Source organism: Pipistrellus kuhlii, unplaced genomic scaffold (assembly GCF_014108245.1).
Source record: "Pipistrellus kuhlii isolate mPipKuh1 unplaced genomic scaffold, mPipKuh1.p scaffold_m20_p_4, whole genome shotgun sequence".
In the NCBI taxonomy this organism is placed as follows: domain Eukaryota; kingdom Metazoa; phylum Chordata; class Mammalia; order Chiroptera; family Vespertilionidae; genus Pipistrellus; species Pipistrellus kuhlii.
The window spans coordinates 80,657,579-80,685,242 of NW_023425540.1; the positions used below are offsets into that span (position 1 = coordinate 80,657,579).

The following is a 27,664-nucleotide window of genomic DNA, read 5'->3' on the forward strand; positions in this document are numbered from 1 at the left end:
AAAAAGATAGCAAGACTTCATTAAAATTTTGCAGTGATTATTGTGAAGAAGTTTTTATTTCCTTCCTTTGCTGTCTGTGTTTAAAATATTTTTTTTATAATATGCATGTATTACCTGAATAATTTTTTTAAGTTTTGTTTTACATTACTGTGGACTGCCCCGTTTGTAAGAAATGTTCACCTGTCTGAATTCAAATAACAGATGCGGAGACAGAAGTTATGGCGAAAACGAGACTTTTAAATAGGTTCTCGAGAGCGAGTGTCTGCCCCCGAGCACAGCCTATTTACCCAGTCCCTCCTCCGATTCCTCATTGGCTGAGTACTATGGGGTCACCTGTCTCCTCACAGGTCACCTAGGTCTCATTGTCTCCTATTGGGCAAAAGGCTGAGGCCTTTTCTAGTTGCCTCCCTGTCCCCCTCTCTAGTTGAGACTGGCACCTTGGGGGTTTCCACCATGATGCTGGCTCACACCCACAGTTCTTTGTTCTTATATCCTCTTCCTCCTCCCTACCTCTTGTTTGCCCTGGGGAAATTCAGTAACCTTTTCCGTTCAAAGTTGACTACGCTGGAGATGGATCCCAGAGGCCTATTTCCTACACTTTCCTCAGAGGCACACACTGCCAGTCTTGGGTTACTACAGCCCCAACAGAAGCCCCTCTTGCCCTGGTCTCCTCAGCCTCATCTCTAGCCATAGAGCTCACATTGAGCTGGCAGCCCATCTGCATGCTTGTGTGAATCCCGATCTGCATCCTTCAAGCCTTGGCTCCCTTCAACTCCCCTTCCCACCCCAGAACACCTCTGTCTCAGACTAACTCCTATGCATCCTTCAAGACAACCTCAGCACCCCTCTGGAGCCTTCCTGATGCTCCCAGCCTGGATCAGCTCCTCCGCCTTCACGCTGCCCCAATCCCCAGGGGACCATACCACAGCTCAGCTTCCTGATAATCATCTAGGCACTTGTCTCTCTCCCTAAATAGACTGTGTACCCTTTAAGGGACTTTTTGACTCTTCCCTCTGTGGTTTGAGCTGTCATCCATGCCTGACACATGGCAGGAAGCAAGTGATGAAGAAAGGAAGACAAGCTGGCAGGCCGGCAAATAGGAGTGAGTACACACAGTCCTGGATTTTTATTGAAACAAGGCCTCATGACTACAAGTGCATGATGGAAAATTTTCAAAGCCCATGATAGAGGCCCCACAAGGGCAATAGTATCAATCAAAGGCAGTGAGTCACAGGGCAATAGTATCAATCAAACACAGTGAGTCACTCCCCCCCAGAGAAATCCAATTAAACATTGTAATCCAAGTGATCCTGCTTGGCATGCTGCTCTCAATGCAGTTTCTATTCTGAGCTCCCTCAGCATTTGGGCCCTTCTGTGCCTTCCATTCTCCACTACCTGCTGAGTTCCTGCCAGTGGGATGTCTCCTCTCCCAAACCTTTCCTCCCTGCCCCCACATCCATCTCTCTCTCCCATGCTAATACCAGCAAAAGCATTCATTTGACCCTAGTACTATCTCATTTAATTCTACAATCTGTAGGGCGGGTTAGGTAGAAAGCTGGTTAACAGCCCCAAGAGCAATAAAACTATAGGGCTAGCTTTTCTACTGAACAAACACTAATATTATGGGAATCCATGAATTTGTAGTTGGCTAGACAGAGTGTGGGTGGCCCAGAACTTCAGATTGGCATCTGGATTGAAAGCAGTTTTGTGGGAGTGAGCCCTGAAACTTGCAAGATCAGACCATTAACTCCAAGTAGATAGTGTCAGAATTGAGTTGAATTTTTGGATATCCAGTTGGTGTCATGAATCGGAGCATTGGTGTGGAAAACAACACATATTTAATGTCAGAAGAAAACCATGTTTGGTGTCAGAAGGGGTGATAAAGTTCATTTGTATAGTGGAACACACCAAAGAGGGCCACTATACACTGGCCCCCACGTCACGGATCTAAACCTAAGTCAGCCCGTACTTACAGGAAACACCTGTCGAGAAAACCTAACAGACACCAATCACAATCCTCTAACTCAGCTTTGGCTAGCTTCGTTCATCCTAGAAAACAGGACCTGCTAGCCTTAGAAGGAGATCCTCAGCCACTAGCCAACCATGCCACTTCGTCTCTTCTAACACGCCATACAACTCACTCTTGCCCGAGATCCCGGAGGAAGAGTGCTCCACTAACTGTGAAACACTGCACTGCCCCAACCCGTGGATTGTTTTCCCTGGGATAAAGGACATCATACTTGTTTCTAAATTGTTTTCGTTTTGTCATCTGATGGTAGTGTCAGAAAACACTATACAAAGGAGTTTCAGAGAAGTGAAGCAATTTGCCCAAGATCACCCAGCTTACAAGCATCTGTTCATTGCCTTGATTTTAGCTATGGTTTCAGGATGTTCTCTCTCCAGGGCCTCTGTCTCTTTCTTTCTTTTTCTTTTTTTTTTCTTTTTTAAATATATTTTATTATTTTTCACAGAGAGGAAGGGAGAGAGATAGAGAGCTAGAAATGTCTATGAGAGAGAAACATCGACCAGCTGCCTCTTGCACACCCCCTATCGGGGATGTGCCTGCAACCAATGTACATGCCCTTGACCAGAATCGAACCTGGGACCTTTCAGCCAGCAGACCGACGCTCTACCGCTGAGTCAAACCGGTTTTGGCTCAATATTTTTTGTTACATTGATTCACTTTTCATAGAAAATTTTAATGTAAAACTTTTTACAACATCATAAATGGAAAAACCAATATTTTTCCTTAGAAGACATGAAAATTAGTTAATGTTTTCCCAAATACTACCTAAAATCATCCCAGTGTGCACCCCAGTTCAGGAAAAAACGGGACCACCTGAATCTCATAGGGTCACACAGCCAAGATATCAACCAGGTCCCATCTCCAAGTCTAATCCTCTTTCAACCAAAACATGAATCCCTCGACAGTGTTTTTGGTTAACTATGCCAGGGCAGTAAGCAGAGAGGAACTGAAAGTCCCTCAAGATGGCCCAGTGTAACCAAAAGGAAAACCAAACAGAGACGACAGACAACAGATGGTCAGAGGGCTGATTCCTCCAGGCAGATACTGATGCCCTGGGCAAGGCTCCCTGAATTTAATCTCTGGAACACGCAGGAGCTGAAGCAGACCTACTCTAAGCTATTCTAGGAGCAGGTGGAGTTTCCCCAGAACCGCTCGAGGACAGTTATGGTGGCCCTAAGAGGCAGCGGGAGCACTTGCAGACAGACTAGTAGTAGATAATCACATGTTCAAGGTGGAAGGGGGGTGCCGAGTTCCCTCTTCTTTTTTATTTATTGTTTGATTTGAGAGGGAAGGAGAGAGAGAGAGAGAGAGAGAGAGAGAGAGAGAGAGAGAGAGAGAGAGAGAGAGAGAGACTTGTTCTTCCATTTATGTATACATTCATTGATTCTTGTATGTGCCCTGATTAGGGATCGAACCCACAATCAGAGTTCCCTTTTCATGATCTAGAACAACTCACCAACCTTCATTTGAAGAAACCTCATGTCAACCCAAAATGTCAGTTTATTTAGGCATTTTCTAAAGTGATGTTTTCAAAGTGAAATCAAGATCTCATTCTGTAAATGAACAATTTTTTTGTCTTGGCCCAAACTCTAGCTTCAAAACTCTTTCATAGGTTGCAGGAAGATTTACCTAAGAATTCTCACAGCTAATATGTAGGGGGGAACTTATAAAGGGCTAGGCTCTATACTAAGTTATTTTCTTGTGTTATTTCATTTAATCTTCACTCCAACTCTATAAAGTGTAAACTGTTAGTGCAGCAGTTGTACAGATGAGGGACCTGAGACTCAGAGTTTACACATTCATTCAATTATAGGGCTGGGAGTACATTTATGCACATCCTGCTCCAGAAACCACCTTTATTGTTATTACACTCTAATCCCAAAACCCCTCAGTGAAGAAGCTCAGAAATTCCATGTCTCCCAACTCTTGGCTTCCTCACTTGATCGCTTTAAAAAGTAAGGATTAAAAAGAAGACTGGTTTTGTTTTGTTTTTTAGAGCTTGGAATGGAGTGAACTGAAAGCAATCATTGCTGAATAAATTCCAATTCTGTTTATAAGCTTTCTGAAAGCTTATTGTAATTTTATTGGTAAATATACCATCAGGTTCAACTAACGGGTTTTTGAGGACGGATGTGATAATGAAGACAACAGATGCCATCGGAATTCTTATACACCACAGGAGACCTCAAACATGCATTTCTTTCTGATTCTGATCACAATTCTAAGCTAATGGAGGGAGAGGCACCTATTGCTGTGCAAGGAGACAGGCCAACACAGGGCAGTTTTGATAATTTTAGTCTGAAGCCAATTTTCACCAAGGAAAAAAAATGTTAAGAAAATAAGATGAGCCATTTGAAAGCAGCTGATGGACACCAGGATTCTTTTACTCCACCCAGAGAAGAGGTTAGGGGATGGGGGTCTATGCAATGGGGGTTGGGGCAATCACCTCAACTGTTTTAAAAACTCCCAGTGGCTAGGCCACACCCTAGAACAATTAAATAAGACTCAGGGAGTAAGGTCCAGGCATGAGTGTTTGTTTGTTTTTTTTAAACTCCCCAGGTAATTTCAGTGTGATTGCTTGACTACAGGAGAGTCAAAATTAAGAACCAGTGCTCTTGGGAAACTGGCAGTAATGCTGGTGGGTGTTTCTTGGCATCTAGAAGGGTTCAGGAATCTGGAGAAGGCACTGAGGCATAAATTAATAAAGAGACTAGAAATATAAATACAAATTTGTAATCCATGGGGGAGCCAGAGGAACTTAGCTTTAGGAACCAAATTCTCTGAGTCTCTGGACCCCTAGCTCTTTAGTTAACACAAATTGTCCTAAGGCAAGGCATATATACACTTGAAAGGTTTTGGTATACAGTAGGCATTGTTAGTTTTGGGGGAACTGTCTTCAGCTGTTCAGGTGTTTGGCCAGCAGGAGGCAATAACATGTAGATTAAAATGTCCTCAGTGTCTGGCAACAGGCAATAATACATACAAATCTTTAGATGTGGGGAAATGCCCTTGGCTATTCCAGCAGCAGGTCATAAGTATTCAGCTCTGAAGAATCCCCAAGTTCCATCAACCTTTTGATGAAACTTCTTGCATTTATGACATGCTGGAACTAGCTTCCGGCCTGGCAGCCTACTGAAAAATGGACGTTTCACTGCCTCCAGGCTCTGGCTGCTGTCAGCCAGGGCTCTATCAAGGTGGCAGAACCATGAGTTATGGGGGCAAGGAATTAGACCTTCCACAATCGTGGGAGGAGCAGAGGAGGCATCAACCAAATGCCCTGGCAAGTCAGGCCGCACCGCTAGCCAGGTGGAGCTACAGAGGGGGAGCAGGTGGATGGGCCTACGAGAGGCTGTGCCTAGTCTGCCAAGCGTCTAGAAGGTATGGGTTTGCTGTTGGTCATCAGACCTGGTGGTCGCAAAGACAAGCCAGATGGGAGCTGGAAGAGAGTGAGGACAAGCTGGAACCTCTGTGGCCCTCTTGGTCTGGTTACCTCCAATCTAACCAGGGGCCCTTAAAGAGCAAACACTGCTGCTTCCCTCTGCCTCCCAGATCGCCTAACTTTTAACCTGGGCCAGACAGGCATAGGGATTCTAGGGAAGAGAGTTCTCAGTGTAGCTAAGTTTTTGATAGAACGTTCTAATTCTAGCACAAACTAGAAGGAAGAGAAATCTAATCAAGTTCACTTAATGAAAAGACAGTTTGGTAAAGGTGTAAGAAAACGGAAGTAAATGTTATTACCTTAACAGCTGGCACCCAAATTCATCTTGGGGAAGGAATGGTTTTTGCTTAGGATCATACCTTGACAAACACCTGGGGGAGTGTTCCTGAGAGCTCAAGAACATTTTGGTGCCATGGCTTCCTGGAAGAGGGCGAAACTGCCCTGCATAAAACAGGAAGAGGAATCTGTCTTACTTCAAATGAAGTAACATAACTGACTGACATAAAGGAGAAGAGCAAAAAAGATGGTGAGACGGGGCCTTGTGTGTGGAAAAAGTCAAAGGGAAAAAGGAACTGTCTTGGTACAGAGTTGTAAAAAGGACCTCATTAGCCATGAATGTCAAATGTGGATTTTAAAATGGTTTGCTGAGAAGAGTTCAATGTGATCCCTTTCTGTGATCCTTAGTTCAATGATTCCTCAAATGACCCGTGGGACTAGCATTGGGCTTTATTATGTTTTGTTGTTATGGAAACTGGTGAAGCATATGAATTTCATACCCACATGGAGTGGGGTACAGAACCCAGGAAACCAAGTGTAGGAGCAGAGAAGACCTGAAAATGAACCCAATGGAAATTCAGACATCTTCGTGGTGGATTTTGGATTTCCCCAGGCTGTGGCAACATGGGTGGGCAGCATTTCTCCAAGGGTCTGGAGAAGATCTTACACTCAGATGCAATTGTGCTATTTTTTCCCTCCAAAGACAGCTTTCTCTGCTCATCTATAGTCTTTGATTTGCAAATCTCTCATCACCTAACTGGCCCAGTCTCTCTATAACCCAGAAGACAGACTTTGATTGGCCCAGACTGAACCAATCTAGACCAATTAGCTCTGGCCTGGAAGAAGAGCATGAGAGAGGTAGGAACCCCTACCTCTAAAGAGGGGAAGTGGGTAGGAAGGTAATGATTGGCACTGGATGAATATACCAGAGTCAGGCCCTGGGGTCAGCTGATCTACTAGTTCTTAGCTGGGAAATCTTAGGCAAGTCTCTCAACATCTGTAAAACTCAATTTCCTCATCTGTCAAATGTGGCTCACAATAGGATCTGCCTCATCAGGTTGCTAGTAAGTTGAAATCAGGAGATTCATATAAAAATTGAGCATTGGCCCAGTCAGTGTGGTTCAATGGTTGAGCATGGATCCACGAACCAGGAGGTCCCGGTTCGATTCCCCATCAGGGCACATACCCAGATTGCAGGCCTGATCCCCAGTGTGGAGCGTGCTGGAGGCAGCCAATCAATGATTCTCTTTCATCACTGATGTTTCTATCACTTGCTCCCTCTCCTTTCCTCTCTCTGAAATCAATAAAAAACTTTCTTTAATTGAGCATTGTACCTGGCAAATGCAAGTGCTCAAGAAATGTTAGATACTAATGGCGACAACCTTAAGAATTGACAATGGTTTCTCAGCACCTGCTCTCTTACCTCACCGCCTATCTAAGGCTTCCGTCAATCACACAGGAGTCATCCAGCTTTTGTTTCCTCAGCTGGACTCCACGGGGCGGAGCCCTCATCTGTACTGTTCATTGCTACATTCCCTGTAGCTGGCACATCTATGGCGATTCTACCATAGATGCTTGTTGAAGGAATGAAAAAATAAATAAATAAATAAATAAATAAATAAATGCTTGAATATTCCCAGATATGAAAATTCATTACATATCAAGATTTCAACTTTTCATAGCTCTACGTAAATATCTGGAAAGATCTCTCTCCTGCTAAGAGAGGGATCTGATTCACAGTGGCATCTGTGTATTGGTTCTAGTTCCACATAGAAAGAACAAACTCCTTTTCCCACATGACAATCCTTTCGAAATTTCAAGAGAGCTCAGGTGCCCCTTGAGCCTTTTCTTCTCCAGTCATGGAAGAGATCTTTACTCCACTCTCCAATCTCCTCCCTTCTCCTATGCCCCCTCTTCAAAAATAAGAGCCCAGGCCCAATGTCTGCTCTTATCAATGCATGTGTTAATTTCCAAACTCAATTTCTTCCTGGAGGAAATGAATACCTAATGAGCACTTACATTATGGCAGGAACTGGCAGGTGCTTAATATACATGATCACTTTTATTCCTCATAATCACCCGTTGAGATATTGGATGCATTTCCCATTTGACAGATGAGGCAACTGAGGCTCAGAGAGGTGAAGGTATTTGTCTGAGATGGCAAAGCCTGCCAGTACTAGTAAATGGCAGAGCTAGAATTCAAACGTAAGTATAATTTAATCTGGAGCACATGCAGGTTTCTTTTTTTTTTCTTTCTTCTTCTTTTTTTTTAATCAGAAAGCAGCCCTGACAAAGACCAGCTCATCTGGTAATGAAAAAAACAGGTGGCCCTTACTTTGGCAGAACTCAACCAGGAGTGTCTTAGATTGACCTAAGCAGATTCAAAACCCCTGAGGATTTTAGGGAACTAAAGACAGAGGACCAAGAGTGGACCAGAATTCCAGGAGAAAAGAGCTATGTAACTGATCACTCAATGAGGAGCAGCCAACTAAATAAAGTGAAAGATGTAAACCAGATATTGTCTTAATGAATGACGGGGGCCAGCATGCTTATGTAGACCCAAATACCATGGCATCTCTGCTAAATTATTTATATCTTTCCTCTCCTCCCATGTGTCTGAACATCCTGTCCCAGAAATATTAAGAGAGAGTGGTTCTTATCTGAAAGAAAAAAAAAAATGTGGAAATGAGGCCCAGCCAAGCATTATCTGATTCTAGACTAAGAACAGAGCAAAAAGCTGAGCCCTCAATTGAGACCATCCAGTGATGTGGACAAGCACTTCTCAACCTCTGCTGCCAGTCAAATCAGCATTGTCCAGAAATAAGCAGTCAAACCGCTGTACATGCATTATTGCAATCCTCTCTTCTCTTCTCGCTCCTCTCTCCTCTTCTCTCTGCTTCTCTTCTTTCTTCCTCCTCCCAACCCTACTTTTCCTTTGGGAGATTGCAAAGAATGATGACAACTCACCATAAGATGAAGCAATGTGTGTTCTCTGCACAGTGTGTGCTGCTTAGCCTTGCAGTGGCCATCTCTGTGACTGTGGTCAGCTGAACAATGTCTCTCAAAGTTATCTGTGTCCTAGTCCCTGGAACCTGTGACTATATTGTTGTATTTATGCAAAAGTGACTTTGCAGCTGTGATTAGATTAAGGAACTTGCAGTGGCAGATTATTCTGGATGGGTGCACAACACTATGAATGTTCTTAATACCAATGGACTATATACACTTAATACCAATGGACTATACACTTAAAACTGGTTCTGATGCTAAATTTTATATTAGATGTATTTTTACCACAACAAAAATGTTGGAAAAAATACAGGAGTAGGCAAAAGTAGGCTTACAGTTATAAGTACAAGAAACAGTTTATTCTTGTATTATTCTTTATTAATTTTTGTGTTATTTTTCCATATGAACAACTGTAAACCTACTTTTGCCCACCCCTGTATGGGTGTATTTGTGTATGTGTGCATGTGTTTAAAACATGTGCATAAAGTACATATTCACAGTTAATGAAACAATGAATAGTTATGTTGCCATCATCCTGCTTTAGCATTAACCTGTATAAGCCCATTAGAAACCCTGGTATACCCTATTCCCTGGTATTTTTCTCATTCCCCCAGGGGTACGACCTACTCTGAATTTGGGCTAATGCTTTTTATTTGTAAAGTTAACTGTCACTGTATGAATGCCTGCACAATATGTTAGTTTTACATATTTTGACCTTTACCCAGTCAAGTTGACACAATATTAGCCATCACATAGAGCTAATATGGTGATTTCCCTCCCAGCTCACCATAATCCAGGAGTCTCAGAAGAGATCCTTGGAGCCAAGAGAATGTAATACATTTATGGTGAGACAGAGCTCCCAGAAAGAAGAATTTCCTTCCCTGGAGCTTGTTCTGACTTCAAAAGGCAACTTGTAACAGCAGAAGCTTGTCCAGTGGGGGACATGTCTTTCTCCATTTGATCAGCCCAGACCCCCACCTCATCTCTACCCCCCAGTACGTGTAAAAATTAAAGAGGGTTCATACAGAGGGCAACTGACCGATGTTTCTTTCTCACATCAATGTCTCTCTCTCTCTCTCTCTCTCTCTCTCTCTCTCTCTCTCTCTCTCTCTCTCTCTCTCTCCCTTCTCTTTCCAAAATCAATGAGGAAAAAAAACAAAATAAATCCTCCTTGCTCAGTGGTTGAGCTTCGATCCATAAACCAAGAGGTTACAGTTCGATTCCCAGTCAGAGCATATGCCCAGATTGTGAACTCGATCCCCAGGGTGAGGCATGCAGGAGGCAACCAATTAATGGTTCTCTCTCATCATCAATGTTTCTATCTCCCTCTCCCTTTCCCTTCCTCTCTCTGGAATCAATAAAAAGGTATTTTTATTTTATTTATTTATTTATTTATTTATTTATTATTTTTTTTAAGGTATTTTTAAAAATAAGGGATGGTATGTATGGGGGGCGGGGGCAAGGTTAAAATATGTACACAGATAATAATTTAATTATAAAAAATAAAAATAAATAAAAATATATACTCTTGGGAGAGGATTAAAAAAAGTAAAAAATAATAAATTCAGGAGGGTCCTTCCATCCAGAGGTCTAACCTGGAACATTATCCATCCTCTCTCTTCTCTCTAGTCTCTCCATCCCTTCCCTCTTTCCCAGAGGCCTCCTCCCTCCCTTTCCTCCCCAACTCCTCAAATATTTTGTTCAAGACAAATTCCTTTTTAGATTTTTCTACAATTAAAGGCACCCACCCCCGTTATGTACAGTGGTTCTGGCAACAATGATCTGTTCTTAGGAGATGCTGTTTAGAACCCAGAGTACAGCTGGTGTGACACAGAACTCCTGAGTGTGCTGAGATGTGTCAAGTCCCATAAATGCACATGCTTCATTTTGCCCCCTGGCTTGAAGCTTTTCCTAACAGACTTCAAAATGATCAGATCATTAAAGGGAAAAGAAAATAGCAGGCAAATACAATTTTTTAAATGATAATAAAGTCAGGGCTGAAGGGTAGGATTTGGACTTGATGGTTGAGAGCCACTCCCCAGATTCTCAGCAGAAGAGCAGTTCCTCTGGCCATGACAAAGCCGCCCTGGTCCCCTGCTCCCCCACAAAGCACAGCTTTGACAGTTAGAAGAGGGAAGGGAAAATTTTCATTTGCTTACTTCCTTGAGTCAACCACCCACTTTCATGTGCCCTCTCTTTTCATCCCCAGCTATGACAATGCCAGGGAAACAGTATTGTTCCATTATATAGATGGGTACAACTGAGACTGGAACAGGGCAAAAGATGTGCTCCAGTCCACAGAATTGGTAAGAAGTAAAACTGTTACTCAAAACCAGTTGAGAAACCGTGTAGCATGATGGTTGAGATCATGGACTCTGGATCCAGAATTACCTGGGTTATAGCACTGTCTGCCATTGAATGGAACCTGTGCAGCCCCTAGAAAATTACTTGACTTCTCTGTGCCTCGGAGTCCTCACCTATAAAATAAGGGTGGGTCATCTGCCTAGATCAGTGGTTGGCAAACTCATTAGTCAACAGAGCCAAATATCAACAGTACAACGATTGAAATTTCTTTGGAGAGACAAAATTTGTAAACTTAAACTTCTTCTAATGCCACTTTTTCAATATAGACTCTCCCAGGCCGTGGTATTTTGTGGAAGAGCCACACTCAAGGAGCCAAAGAGCTGCATGTGGCTCATGAGCTGCAGTTTGCCGACCACGGGCCTAGATGGTTGTACTGAGAATTAAATGATTCAATGCATGTAAGACACTTTAGGACACTGATCAGCATAGCCAGTATTTGAAAAGCTGCTATTTACAACTCAGGCACTTTCTACTACCCCATCCTAAATCTCTGCCAGTTCTAGGGCCTGACCGTTTTACCACACTTGGAATTTGTGTTTTGTATTTTAAAAATATATATATTTTATTGATTTTTTACAGAGAGGAAGAGAGAGGGATAGAGAGTTAGAAACATCCATGAGAGAGAATCATCGATCAGCTGCCTCCTGCACACCCCCACTGGGGATGTGTCCGCAACCAAGGTACATCTCCCGTGACCAGAATCGAACCTGGGACCCTTCAGTCCGCAGACCGAAGCTCTATCCACTGAGCCAAACCTGTTTCGGTGGAACTTTTTAATAAAATGAACTCACTGGGGTCCCAGCTTAGGCTCTGGAAGTATTGGAACTCACAGGCTGAGCTCCTGAAATCTGTCCCTGGCCTGCCCGTCTCCCCTGCCTGCTGCAGTTCCGACTCTAGCTGATTAAAAGCCACCCCTGCCCAGAGCAAGTGGAGAGACAGTGCACACCCTCCCTTTTATGAAAAATCTGGCAAGCGGTTATAAAATGAAGAAAACCGCCACCCACCGCCGTTTAGAGGCCGAAGATACCTAATTATCAGAAACCCAGATAAACAGCAGGATTAGGGCGTATGGAGGATGCAGAGAGCTGAGGCGGGCACCCACAGGAGGAGTTATGAAAAGCTAATGGTGTGATTCAGTGCTGGAACTGGGGTGAGAAAATGAGTCTGAGGCTGTGGACAGCCTCCGAAGGACAGGATGGTGAGAGGCACAGAATGGGGCAGGAGCGGGAGGGACCAGGGGAAAGTGTGGGAGGGGTGTGTGTGTGTGTGTGTGTCAAGGAGGGAACAAAGCAGGCATCAAGCTTAATCTCCTGGACATTCGGTGCCTATTACAGAGATACTGAGGAGTTTATTGACTCATTCAAATGAAGCTCATAAAATTGCCACACTTCAAGAGGGAGCCCTCTCAATGCCACTCAGCAACTTGGAAACCAGAGGACAAGCGAAGGGAAGACAATGAGAGAAGATGCATTGTGGGTACGGAGTAGGGACATGTACCCATGGCGGTCACGCATAACTCTTCTCTGAACCTGACTTCATGGGCCTTCCCCAGGGCAAGCAGGTATGCTGGAAGTGCTCCTGATTCGTCCTCCCTTTAGTAAGCACTTCCCGAAGGTTATGTAACAATTCTTAGCACAGGGCTGGGCCTGTAGCAAGGGCTCAATAAATGTTGACTATTGTGTTCCCTAAGAACCCCTATAGGAAGAGGACACTACAGCAAACTGTGACTTTCCAAGTTGGATCTCATCGTTTTAGGCTCCAAACAAATCCTTTATCTCCAGAGAAAGGGTACGGAGAAGCCCAAAGTCAGACTCAGGAGAATCCTCTCCATCTCCAACCACTACACCTAATTCAAGATGCTGGAATGCAACAAATCCCAGTGTGGGGCTGTGGGATTGTGGGCACTCAACCAGGAGTTTGCTTTTGCGTTCTAGGAGAGCTGGACAACAGAAAAGGGTCCTTGTGTTGGGAATAAAGATCATAAACTAGGGTAAAGGGTTCTGCCTCTCGGACAGACACCTGGGATTCAAATCCCAGTTCCTCAAACAAGCTATTTTACCTTCTCTAATCTCAGTTTCCTTATCCATAAAGTAGAAGGAACAGAGCCCACCCCCTCAGGGTTCTTGCGATGATGCAATAAACTAAAATAAGTGAGCTAAGGCACATAATGCATGTAGCATGTGTGTGGCCTATCAGTGCCCCTGATAAACAGCAGTTCTTAGCATCCTGTCATGTGCCCAAGGTCAAGACCAAAGGCATGGGAGAGCCAGGATGACCACTAAGTCCATTTCCCATGAGTTTACCCTAGTTCTCTGAAAATGAGTAAATCCCCCTCTTCTACTTCCCCACTATTCTGGCAAGGGGACAGAGAGAACCATGAGAGGCTGTGAGTCCCAGGGAAAGGGCAAGACAAGAAAAGGAAAACCCATGAAAGAATAATGTTCAATGTTGGGTGTGTTGGAGCAGCAGCCATTAGATCTGTTCTTAATAGAGTTGGCATGGCAGGAGACCATGAAAGTGAGAAGACACTCTCAACCATGAAATATGGTCTGACTCACAGTCTCCACGGGAGCTGATGGATATTAACTTGATTACTTCCGAGCAGGTGTGACAAAGCCAATGTCATCCCTGTTATTACAGCTACAGTCACTGGGACTGCTTTAGCCAAGGCTGTCACATTCCTGTCACTCAGCGCTTCCTCACTTGAGCCAGTAAATGCCTAGTACGGTCTGAATTTTCCCCTTCTATTTCCCCTCTTACTCTAGGCCAAGAGTCGTGTGTGTGTGTGTGTGTGTGTGTGTGTGTGTGTGTGTGTAAAAAGGCAAGTTGTTGAGATAAGAATGGAGTGTGAAAGAAAAATGTATTGCACACTCAACAAATATTAATTGTTTAATAAGTGCCAAGTACTGTTCAAGATGCTGGGAAGATATACGTGTGGAAGGTGGATAAGATTCCTGCCCTCATAGAGCTTATGCTCCTTAAGGAATTATCTTGGTAGATATATTCAGAACTCCCTCCCTCTCTCCATTTTTCCCTCCCTCCCTCCCTTTTCCCTTCCTTTCCTCCCTCCCTTTCCTTCCCTCCTTCCACCCCACATTCCCTTATTTAATAAATACTCTGGAGTCAGACTACATCCTACCTTGGCTACTTATTAGCTAACGCAATCTTAGGCAAATTTTAAACCTCTAATCCCCTCTTCTCTAAAATGGAAACAAGAATAGGACCCATCTACATGGTAAGACTTACAGCTAATGTGAGGACCTAGATCTGAGAAATGGCCAGGAAACTGAATTCAAGAATAGCTCATGCACAGCCTGTTAGCCTGGGAGGCCAAGGAAGATAGATGAGGCTTTTGCCCAGGTCTAAATAGGCCGTGATCTCCACCCTGGCCATCCCAGAATCCATCATGCACCTCTGAGGTCTATGAGGTGGGTGCACCCCCAGGCCAGGCTAGACCTGAGGGGGATGGGAGGGACTGTCATTATCATCCACTGTCATCTGCGGGTTGCTAGGGAGACTCCAGGGGCCTGGAAGCTGGCCCCTCCCCTGGAGAAGGTCTAAGCCACACTCTATATCCTGACTACACTGACATCTTTCTGAATCCTCTGGATAATTTGATTTATTTAAGTGTCTACTGTTGACATTTATCCCTAAGTGATTAGACTCATAGGCACAATGGGGAAATTCAGCGAGGTCGTAAGTCAAGAGCTTAGTGCAGTGCTGGCCCAGAGCTAGAGCTTACATGTTAGCTATTGCTGTCTCATTAGGCATGTGCCAGGTGCTGGGAATAATGCATGCATGCATGTGTGCATACACACACACATGCACATGATGCAGAGGTCAGTGAGTGCAAAGAAACAGCCTTTGTTCCTTGCAGCAGCAAAAGCAACCTCTGGCCCCTCTTGAGCACCTGCAGGTTTCTGTACCTTAAAGCAAAATTCATGTTCCCTGTTTTTCTTCCTTTAAAAGCACAGGGAGGGTATTGTGAATGCCAGAGATGTGTATTTTATGTTAGAAACAATCTATAGATAAGAACAGTAGTTTAATTGTAGTTGTAGAAATGCATATGTGTGTGTGTATATATATATATATATATAGCTCTTTGAAAACATAAGAAGTAAAAATTGGAAACAGAAAAATAGAAAACAGATGCAAAAGCAAGACCCAGGTACTAATTTCATCATTATTTATAAGAGGGAGTTAGTACATCCTGACTGTTTATATATTAATAAATGAAATAGTAGTCATAAAAACACCCACCAGAATTAATAAGTAAAAACCAATACTATTAGCATAGGTCACCTCTATGGTATGTGGCATATGGTGTGTATTATTTATAGACTATGATAATCCCAAACCTTCTCGTTGCCACTGAGCTCTCAGTTATTTCACATTTTTTCACAAAAACTTTGAGATCTGGCTTTCCCCTTTAACCCAACTTCATCTAAATGGAGGAGCAGTGTGGAGATTTCAGCATCCCCCACATCCAATACTTGGATTGTCACTGTCTTTTATGTAGGGTGACTGTACCCATTACTTCAAGTCAGTGACTGCTGATATCCAGGTGAGACCCTCATCTCTGTTATTAGTTCAGTGGTTTCCCCTACATGCCCAACTCAGAAACAGAACTTCTATCACTCATGTCGATGTGCTAACCCCCAGGCATTTCGAAGTCATCATATCCAATCTTGGAACCACCTGACCTAATAGAACATGGAGCCTGAGTTGATTCTTCTCCCACCCAGACAACACTACAAACTCTTTTAGGGAGCAAAAAACCCTGGGGAGGGAGGGATTGCTTCCAAATACTCATGTATTGGTTTATCCTATTACCAGATGAAAGAGAGAATGTTTCTTATCTGTAAAGTGGGAGATGTTCTAGAACCTTCCTCTATGGACTCCCATAAGGAGGAATCATACGTGTGCATTTAGCACAGGTCTGTCCCATATATAGAGCTACATAAATGGCCACTATTAATACTGCGGTCCATTTCATGGGATGAGAGAGAAGGGCATAAAATGTAACTGTGAGAATATGAGTTTTGAAAGCAGGAAGAGCTGGGCTTCAATCCTAACTCCCCCGTTTATTAGCTGGGAGGCCCTGAGAGAGTTAACTTGCCTGAGCCTCAGTCTCTTCATCCACAAAATGGGATAAAACCTTAACGGCCTCATGGCATTGAGAGAAACAGGTGACAGAATGGGTGAGAGGAGCTTAGCACACGCCTGGAATGTGTGATGTTGCTGCTTCTTTGAGTGGAGTTTGTGCCTGGAGCTGACAGGCAGTGTAGGAAATTTTCCTCTCAAATGGTCTGTTTTTATTTTGTTCTGTTTTGCTTTTAAACTCTCACTGTTTCTCTTCAGAGTTCAATTTTTAAAATTACAATTTTTTTCAAAAAGACTACCTGTAATTCTTCAGAAATGCTGTGCTCTATAGACAATAGATTTTCAAAGCATGTGAGTCTAAGGCTGCTAAGATCCCAGGAGAGAGGTATTATTATTTTCCTCCCAATTTACAAATGAAGAGAGGCTAAATAACCTGCCAATCTTATTATTGGCATTGTTTTTCCAAATCTCAGGCCTATCTGAACCCAGAGTGTGTGCTCTTAACCCCAGCACAGGGCACCACCTCTGGTCCCCACCACACTCTCACCCCAAAATCTCCTACCCTCATCTGTCTCTTTCCACTTCTCCTCACAATGGTAGCATAGAAAGAGTTTAGGCTTTGGAGTCAGACTGTCCTGAATTCAATTCCAACTTCAGAGTCTTGTTTAAAACACCAGATTATGCCTACTTCTCTAGGCAGTACTGAGAATCAAATAAGATTTATTTTTGGAATTTTCCTAACGCCTTTATCGCAGTGCCTGGCATGCAGTAATAAAACAGTAAATGTTAGCCTCTTGGGTATCCTCCCCCTGAACCTCCTTTTTCCTCTCGGCTGCTTCCCTAGACACTCACATAAACCTGAGCTCTGACTCCCGTCGGACCAAAACTTCCCGGAGACGCTGGATTTTCGCCATTTCCAGTTCGATCTCCTCTGGCATCATGGTTGTCTCTGCCATGGAGATGATGTCCAGCTGACCTGTGTGGGAGACATGAAATGCAGGGGTCAAGGCCCCAGGTGTACACTGGTTTGCAAGGATTCCCTCACTTCAGGGAACAGATTCGATCCAGCGACCTTCACACATGGCAGAAGCACATGGTCTCAGCTTTCACAGCAAGTGTGTGTTTTCCAGAAGGCCCTTTGGAAGCTGGGAAACACACTTTTCAGTGGGAACCCTGTTACGATGGCACATGGAGGCTCAGGTGGGCTCACCAAAACCTGCTCTCGATTGTGTCTGTGGCCTTGACAGTCCCTGGCTGTTCCCGGCTCCTGAGCCTCTGCTCCCCTAAACCATGGCCACTTTGCCGGGTTCCGGCCCCCAAGACCAAGTTCAACTTTATAGAGAATAAAGTTTTATAATAATTATCTTATAGTAATACCATTAATTATCATCTTACAGGAATACTAAGTGATATAAGCAATAGTAACATAAAATAATACAAGTTTGTTGTAGAAAATTCAGATAATACAGACAGACAAAAAAATAACAAGGTAAAAAGTCACCCACTACTACAATGCCTAGAGAGAACCACTATCCACATTTTGATGGGCAGTCATCTGGTCTTATATTTATAGTTAATTATATATATTGTTATATATTAAAAGCATATTTAAAACATATATAACCATATATATTATCACATACACATTATCATCTATATAGAGAAAGACACTACATACATATGTATATATACACATACACACATACACTGAGTGCCCAGATTATTATGATCTCTGAACGCATAACAATCTGGCCACTCAGTGTATATCCTATATAATAAAAGGCTAATATGCAAATTGTCTCCTCAGCCAGTTCGACCAGCAGGCAGGCTGGCCAACCACCCGTGTCCGGACCCCACTCATGCACAAATTCATACACACACACACACACACACACACACACTGAGTGGCCAGATTATTATGCATTCAGAGATCATAATAATCTGGCCACTCGGTATATATACAACTAGAGGCCCAATGCATGAAATTCATGCAAGGGTAGGCCTTCACAGCACCAGCTGCCTTACAACTCTGTGACCTCACCCCCCACCCACTGGTCACAGAAGGTCTTTCTGGCATCTGGTCTAATTAGCATATTAGCTATTTATTATATAGGATTATATACATAATAGATGCCTGGTGCACAAATTCATGCACAGTCCCGGGGAGGGGCCGCAGAGGTTGGCTGTCTGGTTCCAGCCCTGATCAGACCAGTTAGCCAGCCAAAGTATGCATCATAGTAACTGGTCTTTCTGGTCACTTGGCTTTTATATATATAGATACATTCACTATTTTATAGGTCTGTTTTTTGTCATACTGTATGATGTTAGGGTCTCACATTTTCCTACCTGCTCTTTTTTACTTAATAATGTATCATGAGCATTTTTGCATGTCCTCAGATGGTCTTCCCCAGCAGCACTGTGAAAGGCTGTGTAGTTTTCTATTTGCGGCTATATCATGAGTCACTTCACCAACACCCAGACAGTTAGGTTGTTTTCTATTTTCCCCACTAAATAGAGCCCTGTGATGAGCATTCTCAAAACTTAAATCTCTGTGTGCATCTACGAGATTCCTTTAGCCCACATTTCCAGAGGGAATCCTGCAAAGGATGCAATATTTTAAGGTCTTTCCCAGGGAGAAAAAGAGACCCAGGGGAGGGGATGTTCTTGCTCCACTCTAAGGCCAACATCACATCTCCTACATCGGCTAACTTCTTCCATACCTGGCCCCTCAGTGCTGCTACCCTGCAGTTGTCTTTTTCCTTACATCCCAGCCAGTGGTTTGGAAAGACTACCTGTCTCTCTTCTATAACCTGGAGCCCTGACCCAGTACACCTGCCCAGGTACTATGATCACAGACCTCCCTAAGTTAGTTCCTGCCTGCTTGGATCTCAGAAGAGGCCCTATTCCCAAAAGCCTACACAATTGCTTTGTTATCTGTGGGACTCTCCTGACCCAAAGTTCTTCATTAGATGTCAGATTTTTGGTAAACTGCCATACCCTTCAATCCACCTCTCCCACCATTCAAAAGGCCTGGCTTGAGAAAGGAGGGAAGGAAAAAAAAAAAACACCCAAAATTAGATATTATTATGAATTGAGCATTGCTGTGTCCTGTGTTCCAACTAGGCTAGAGGACCAGCTTCCAGGAGCACCACCTTTGAGTACAGGACAATATGGGGTGGTGGTGGCTTTGGGATGGGAGGTAGGGGATGTTCTGAAGTCAAGTGGTTTGGGTTTGAGTCGCAGCTCTGCTCCTCACTAGCTGTGTGGTCTTAATAAACCTCTCATGACTCAGTTTGCTCCTCTGTAACATTAGGATACTAAGAGACCCAGCCAGCCAGGGCAGTTGTGAGAACTGAATTAACTTAGACATGCCATGCTCAATGCATTGTTACAATTACCTTGGTTATTACCACGGGGCCCACTCTGCTGTGCCATCTCTTTATCCTCCCCACAAGCCAGCAGGATTGGCATGTTCTCTTTTTACAAATAAGGAAGCAAAACTCAAAGCTGAGCACCTGTGTGCCTCCACAATGCACACTCCTTGCCTCATCATCTCTGGCCCTTTCCCAGACAGATGTTCTAAGTCCAACACCCTAATTATTCACATCCTACGAGTCCTAGGGCTGCAATAACAAATCAGCACAGACTGGGTGGCTAAAACAATAGGAAGGACTTCCTTCACAGTTCTGGATGCCGAAGTCCCATATCGGAGGCCAGCAGGGCCACACTCTCTCCAAAGGCTGTAGGGGAGGGTCCTTCCTTGCCTCTTCCAGATCCTGCTGGTTCCTGCAATCTCTGGCTTGTGGCAGCATCGCTCCCACCTCTGCCTTCCTTTTCACATAGCCTTCCTCCCTGTTGCTCTATGTGTCCTCTGCCCTCTTCATCTCATTGGATTTAGGGCCCACCCTAATCTACTATGATCTTGTTTTGATCTTTATATTTTTTTAAAAACTGTTTTAATTAATTTTGAGAGAGAGAGAGAGAGAGAGAGAGAGAGAGAGAGAGAGAGAGAGAGGGAGGGAGGGAGGAAGGGAGAAAGAGAAAGAGAAATAGGATGATACTCAACCAATGGAGCCACTCTGGCCAGGCCAATTTTTATCTTAATTGCCTCTGCAAACACTCTAATCCCAAATAAGGTCTGAGGTTCTGGGTGGATATGAATTTTGGGAGAGCACTACTTAGCTCACTACAGTGACAAATGGTCACAAGCTTTCATGCTACCTCAGAGTGATGTCACATTCTTCAAGAGCTTTAGTCACATGAAGCCCAGCCAGCCCTGCCTTGAAGCAGCAGGAGTCCCAGGAAGTGGCCAGGGAAGGGGGCATGGTGACAACTAGCTGAGGGCCAGAGTTGGAGATCCTTGATCTGAGGCCAATCACTGGTTATATGACCTTGGATGTGCCCTTTTTACCACTTTACATCACTTTATTGTTTGCAAAATGGAGTTCAGTAGCTCTTGTGTGTTACACTGTGCTGAGGCATATATATATATATATATATATATATATATATATATATATATATATATATATATATATATATATTCCCATTTAATCCCTAGTTTACAAATGATGGGTCTGAAGCTTAGAGAAAGAAAGTGACTTGATCAACATTGCACAACTAGAACATTGCAGAGACAGAATCCAAACCTGGGTCTGTCTCTCCTTCTGTTTCTCTTTCTCTCTCTCTCTCTCTCTCTCTCTCTCTCTCTCTCTCTCTCTTAACCATTATTATATAGCTTCCAGACAAGGATTAAATGTATTTGAGGATGCAAGAGCTCATGGTTAATGACCCTGCAGATATAAATGGGTTTCTCACATCAGGGCTCAGACGGGCAACCCAATTTCCATGGGACAGATGCTGAAAATGACAAAGCATCCTGGAGCAAAGTGTGTGACAAGAGAATTAATCACACCCCATGGGTTGGCATTTCATTTTACCTCCGTGCTTGGGAGAGGATGGAGGTGACGGCACTGCCAGGCTCCAGGTACTGAGATGAACACTTAGCTCTGACTTTGGGCAGAGAATGAGGCTGATGCCTCTATTGAAAAGACTCCATCAGGCAGGGATACTTTCCTTTCCCTGGAGAATGGAGTGAAGCCTAGATCTCAAATCAGATATAAATTAACTAGAATCCCTTCTTGGAGTGCCAGCCACTGTGCTAGGCTTATTCTAAGCCATATCTCAATTATCTTCACAACACCTATGCACCAGATCCAGGCCCTGGCATGGCTTTGTAGGTAAAGTTTGACTGGAACACTAGCCATGCTCACTCATTTACATGCTATTTATGGTTGTTTTTGCACTACAACAGCAGAATATAGTAGCTGCAACAGAGACCATGTGGCCTACAAAATCTCAAATATCTACTATCTAATCTTTTATAGAAAAAGTTTGCTAACCCCTGCCCTAGATAGTAGATGCTATAATTTTCCCCGTTTAAAGGTGTTTGTTTTTTTTTGTTTTTTTTTTTAAAAAAAAAGCACCACAGGTTTATTCAATAACAGTAATAACTAACATTTATTGAGCCCTTGTCACATGCCAGGCTCTGATTCGCAAAACAGACATGGGTGGTAAATATAGAATCCCCATTTCACAGATGAGCAAATTGAGGCTCAGGAAAAGAGTAAGATTTAACACCAGATCTGTCCTACTCCAAAGCCCTTATTGTAATCAGCCATATTCATTTAAGAACTATCTCCCCAATTAAGACATCTTCATCCTAACACTAGAGAGAATTGAATATATTCTATTGCATTAGGTATAGGGAGAGTAGCTATTCTCAAGTATAATATTAGCAGGCACGCTGATTATCTGGGGAGCTTGTTAAAAAGACAGCTTCTCTGTGTCTACCCCCAGGGACTTTTACGCAGGAGGTTTTCAGACCAGACTGAGAAATGCTGAATAAATGTGTCTCATGCGTGGTGGGTTGCTTTTCCGTGTGAATTTGTGTGACAGAGCTGGTGTGATGGAAACCTTCTCGACAACATTTCTCAGCTAGAGGGCAGGCATCCAACCGCTGCTAAGGAATGTGTCCGTGAGGAGGACAAATCCTGGAAGGAGACAGACAGCATTTCAGGCTGGCTAGAGAAGACAGTCTCTATAAGGTTCTACTGCCTGTTTCCAGGCAGAGCCCCGCTGCTGTGTAGACAGAGCAAAGCACGAAGACACGGAAGGCCCCAGGGCTCCAACTGCCAGCGCTGTCACTGAGCCTCCAGGAGCTGAGTCACTTCTGGGGGAAGAAGCAGCTAAATCCATCTTTTATCCCCAAATGCCACACCAGGGAGATGCATGCCTCATGAGGGCGGAAGCACCAGCGAACGCGAGCTGAACACCGGGCATGACTGGGACGCACCAGCAGGTTTAGTCATTTATCTCAAAAATGTAAAGCTACCCAGAGACAGGGTTGGCAATCTCCTAGAAACCTGTAATTAAATATAGCTGAGAAGGGTGAAATTCTGGGGACCAAAGAGAAGTCTTCCCTGGCCTGCTTTTCCACCACGGCTCACAGGAGGAGTTTGAGCCCACGGTCCCCTAAACAACCCTGCTTCTGTTTCTGCTTCATAACTGTATGCACCTGAATATGCTCCAGAACTCACTCATATTAAGCATTGATCTACAGTGAGCCAAGCACTCCTAAGTAGCTTAGCAGGTAGGTATGATCATTATCACCATCCCTTTGGAGATTAAGAAAAGGAGGTTCAGAGAGATCATAAGTGGTTGGCCAAAATCACTCAACCAGTGAGCGCTGGGAGTCTGATTCCAACGCATCGTGCTGTAGGTCAATGGGCTGCAGAACAAACTCTGAGTCACTGCACAGAATTCATCCCAGCCATGTGCCATCTGTTGTGGACTGAATGTTTGGATCCTCCTACCTCAAATTCAGTTGTTGAAATCCTATCTCCCAATGTGGTGGTATTAGGAGGTGGGGGCTTTGAAAGCTGATTAGGGTTGGATAAGTTCATGAGGATGAGGCCCCCATGATGAAGAGGAGACACAAGAGCTTGCTTCCTCTCTCTGCTCTTCACCAAGTGAGGACACAACAAGAAGGCAGCCATCTACACACCAGGTAGAGGGTCCTCACCCACCAAACACAGGATCTGCCAGTGCTTTCACCCTGGGCTTCCCAGCCTCCAGAATCATGAGAAATAAATGCCTGTTGCTTACGCCACCTAAATCTATAGAATTGTGTTACAGCAGCCAGAGCAGATTCATACGCTATCTATGCTATCATTATTCAATATTTCTTTACATTGACTACAAAAAATTCAAATAAGTTTCTTAAAGGGAATTTTGTATTATTATATGTCAATAATAATAAGTCCCTATCACTTGGCATAATTTTAAAAAATCCATAAAAATAAACTCAATGGGAATACAGTAATGTTATCAAATTCTAGCTAAATACTGTAGGCTCAAGGCTCAAACTGAAGCCTAATTTTTCTTTCTTAACAAGGTGAATTAACAAGTGTTAGAAAGTTAGTAAGTACAGACAGTCCTCAGGTTACGTCAGACTCCATGTACATCATTTCGTGGTTATGTTGCCATCTCCCATTTATTTATTAAAAAAAAAAGTTCTGCCGAAACCGGTTTGGCTCAGTGGTAGAGCGTCGGTCTGCAGACTGAAAGATCCCAGGTTCAATTCTGGTCTGGGGCATGTATGTTAGTTGCAGGCACATCCCCGATAGAGGGTGTGCAAGAGGCAGCTGGTCGATGTTTCTCTCTCATCGACGTTTCTAGCTCTCTATCTCTCTCCCTTCCTCTCTGTAAAAAATTAATAAAATATATTAAAAAAAAACGTTCTGTCATTTCCACATATGTACATATGTGCTTTATGTTTTTATTATTATTTATTTACCACAAGTAAAGGCCAAGAATTTTTATCTTCCTTTTAAATTTATTTTGCTGTTTCACTTCATTACTGCTGTGTATGTGCTCCATATGAGTGACGTAGGTGCTTATGTAGGTGGGTTCCGACTTACAGCGAAAATCATGTTACGTCGCGCCATAGGAACGGATCTCTGATTTAACCCGAGGACCTACTGTACTAGAGAAGCATTAGAAACAAAACACTAGATTGAGACTTTCTTCTCTGGTAATTACAAAGGTTGATAACTGGGAAAGAGTAATTTTCCCACAGAAGAGTAATTCTTTTTTCTTTTTTTTCTCTTTTTTTTTTTAAAATATATTTTATTGATTTTATACAGAAAGGAAGGGAGAGAGATAGAGAGTTAGAAACATCGATGAGAGAGAGTCATCAATCAGCTGCCTCTTGCACACCCCCCACTGGGGATATGCCCGCAACCAAGGTACATGCCCCTGACCGGAATCGAACCCGGACCCTTCAGTCCCCAAGCCGATGCTCTATCCATTGAGCCAAACCGGTCCCGGCAGAAGAGTAATTCAATGTTATTTGATGCTAGAAGCATCTGAGTACCACTAGGATACCCCTCCCACCCCTGAGAAAGCTGCTGCAGAATGGAATTCCATTGCTTTGGGTTGGAAGGGTCTTAGGAGTCCTTTAGGTCAGCCTCTGCATGTGGGACAGGATGTGGAATGGCATGAAGGATGCAGTTCTTAGGGTCTTTTGACGAGCAGCAGTGAGCCAAACTCTTGATTCTCACTGGAAATTAAATGCGAACTCAGACCTAAAGGACAATTCTCAACCATTTGTCAAGTTTTTCATCCTAAGATGAATCATCCATTTTGAGTCCTTATTTCAAACTAGGTGATATCACCCAGGTAATTAAACAAAGGTGGACCTATTCATTTCATCCCCTCATTTTTTTTTTCAACTATCCCACCTTTTATTCAACAAATGGACGGGGATGGAGACACAAGGACAGGACAACAGCAGTTTCAATAAATAAGAACCAGGGACAACAGTGGGGCTGCGCCTGCACAGCCTCACATAAATAACCAGGTTGCTGAGCCAGGGTGGCAACGGGCTGGGCAGTTGCCCGCACTGTCCACACCAAGGGACACACACCAACACCACAGGGACACAGACCTACGTCAGTGGTGCCTCCCCCAAAGCTCCTGAGACCTTGGGGGTGGCTGGGCCCTACCCAGGTCAAGTCTGTTTTATCGACTTAAATAAACACAAACAGCAAGGTAGGAGGCAGGCACATGCATGAAGCCCCTTCTGAAGGCAGAGCCGTGGATGGGCAGCCCTTGGGGGCCTTGAAGGCAGAAGCCCTGGAGGCAGCAAAAAACGGGGCCAGATAAAGCTACTAGTCATCCCCTCATCATTTATTAGGTGCCCAGCATCCTTAAAACATATGCATAAGGACACATGAGAGAAGGGCCACAGTGGCTGCCTTGGAGGATGTGGGTAGGGGGCTGGAGGGGTCACTGTTGGGAAAATCACCTTCTACCTAATATGCCCTTTTCTACTGTTTGGATTATTTAGTACATTTTTTAATTTTGGAGTACTTTTAGATTACTAGGAAAGTTGCAAAGATACTACAGTGATTCTCCATATATCCTTCACTTAGTTCCCACCACTGTCAACATCACCAATATGCGGATGCATTACTTCTAGCTGTATTGTTTGAAATTTTACTATGGCAAGTGTCACCTATTTGAGAGAGTTTTAAAATAATAAGCAGGATGGGGGAGGGAGGTGGGAAGAAAGGAAAAATAATTGGTGTGTGCAGGCCCCATGGAAACCAAGTAAGTCCTTGAAGATGGCAAGCAAAGGGCACAATTATGAGCATGGACTTTGGGGTCTCGGGGCTGGCTCTAATGTTGACCTTGATCCCATTAGTTGAGACTCTGCCCTCCATTTCTTCATCTGCAACATTGGGAAAATCATTTACATCTCTTAGGAAATTTATGTAAATGCCAGGCACATACAAAGTCCTCTCCATAATTCTCTGTATATTATTTGTTCTTATTCACTTAATAAATACGCATTGAAAACCTGTTTTATGCCAGATTCTGCTCTCACCAAGAGGAATGAAACAAAACAGACAAAAGCTGTGCCCTCCTGGAGCTGATTTTCTAACATGGGGCTTACGTGTCAGAGAGTAAATTAAATTTGCTTCAGTGCTCTGTGCTGGTTATTGGCTCACCAGCAGCTTACTTCTGACAGTAGATTTGGACAGATTCTGGTTCAAGTCCCAGCTCTACCACCAGTTGCTTGATCTGGACCCATTACTTAATATTCCCAAGTCTCACTTTCCTCTTCTATAAAATGGAATAGTAACTCCTACCTCATGGACTTGCTGCCATGGAGATAAAATTAAGTAATGTGTCAAGTGCTTGAGCATGACACAGAGTGGTCAGTATCACTTTTTTTTTTTTTTTTTTCCTTCCAGGATTTGGATGATCTTTATTTTTAATTTTCCAGAACAACTATATCAGCAAAAGTATAGGATAAATACTTTTAGATCCTGGTCCGCCATGTTAAAGATAAAATGACAAGAATGTTTTACTAGCATTTCTTAATGCATTCAGAAACTTACTTCCATCCCATTTCCTTTCCCTGGAAGAAGCCAGACTAATGTGGAAAGAGGAAACAAAACTGGGATCATCAGCTCTGGAGAACAACAGACTTCTGCTCATTTGGGCCATTCCTCTGCTCCTCTAGGGACAACTGCAGTCCTACTCCAGCAGACCCATGCCTGCTCTGAAAGGAGGACCCAAAGGGGGCCTCATCAACCCTCTGTCAAGGCCCCAGTCCTTTGAGTCTGTATGCAGAGGCATATCTTCCTGGCATCTACCCAACAGAGAGTCTATACACCAGGAAATACATCTGAGCTCCAATTACTGGGAAGCACATATCCGGATGCATTTCAAAGGCTCCTGGTGACACCCAGCCTTTTATTGTCATCAATCATTCATGTAGGTGAGAAGCTAATTTCAACCCCCAAACATCTTATGGGATGTACCAAGCATCTCATCTTCTTTGCTATACCGTGGATATAATGGGAAATGGCTGGTTGCTTTTAATGAGTCACCATTTCCCAAGAAGATAAAGTAACTGCTTTTAATTCAGATGCTCCTGGATGCTCCATTCCCCCTTGGTCTGCCTTTTGAAGGAGAATGTCCAGAGAGCAATTGTACCTCCCATGGCCCAGTGCTTTCCCATACATGATGCCTCTTTAATTTCACAATCAACACTGCAGGGAAGGTTTTGCAACTGAGAAAACTGACTTGCCGCTGAATCCCGGCCATGGGTATTATTCTCTAATGTTACTTCGAGAATATTTTTCAGCTTCTCCAAGTTTCTGTTTTCTTAGACACATCTCACTGTCCAAGGTCACAAAAGTAATTAGGGGAATGCACAATCAGCAGTGGGGTTAAGGATCAAGCGCTAGAATCAAGCTCACTTGGGTTTAAATCCTGCATCTGCTTCTTTCAAGCTGCTGACCTTGGGCAAGCGACTTGACTTCTCTAAGCCTCAGGTTCCTTACCTGTAAATTGGGGTAAGTAGAATCTGA

The 27,664-nt window shown here is 43.6% G+C and overlaps 1 protein-coding gene across 1 annotated transcript in view; it reads right to left on the bottom strand.

Moving 5' to 3' along the window:
* The window catches only part of BMERB1 (bMERB domain containing 1), an 89,054-nt gene that overhangs the window by 21,036 nt on the left and 40,354 nt on the right, over positions 1–27,664 (bottom strand). The window contains exon 2 of the mRNA XM_036408915.2: positions 17,070–17,193. Coding sequence (XP_036264808.1) covers positions 17,070–17,193 — 124 coding nt within the window. The remainder of the gene's footprint in view (positions 1–17,069; positions 17,194–27,664) is intronic.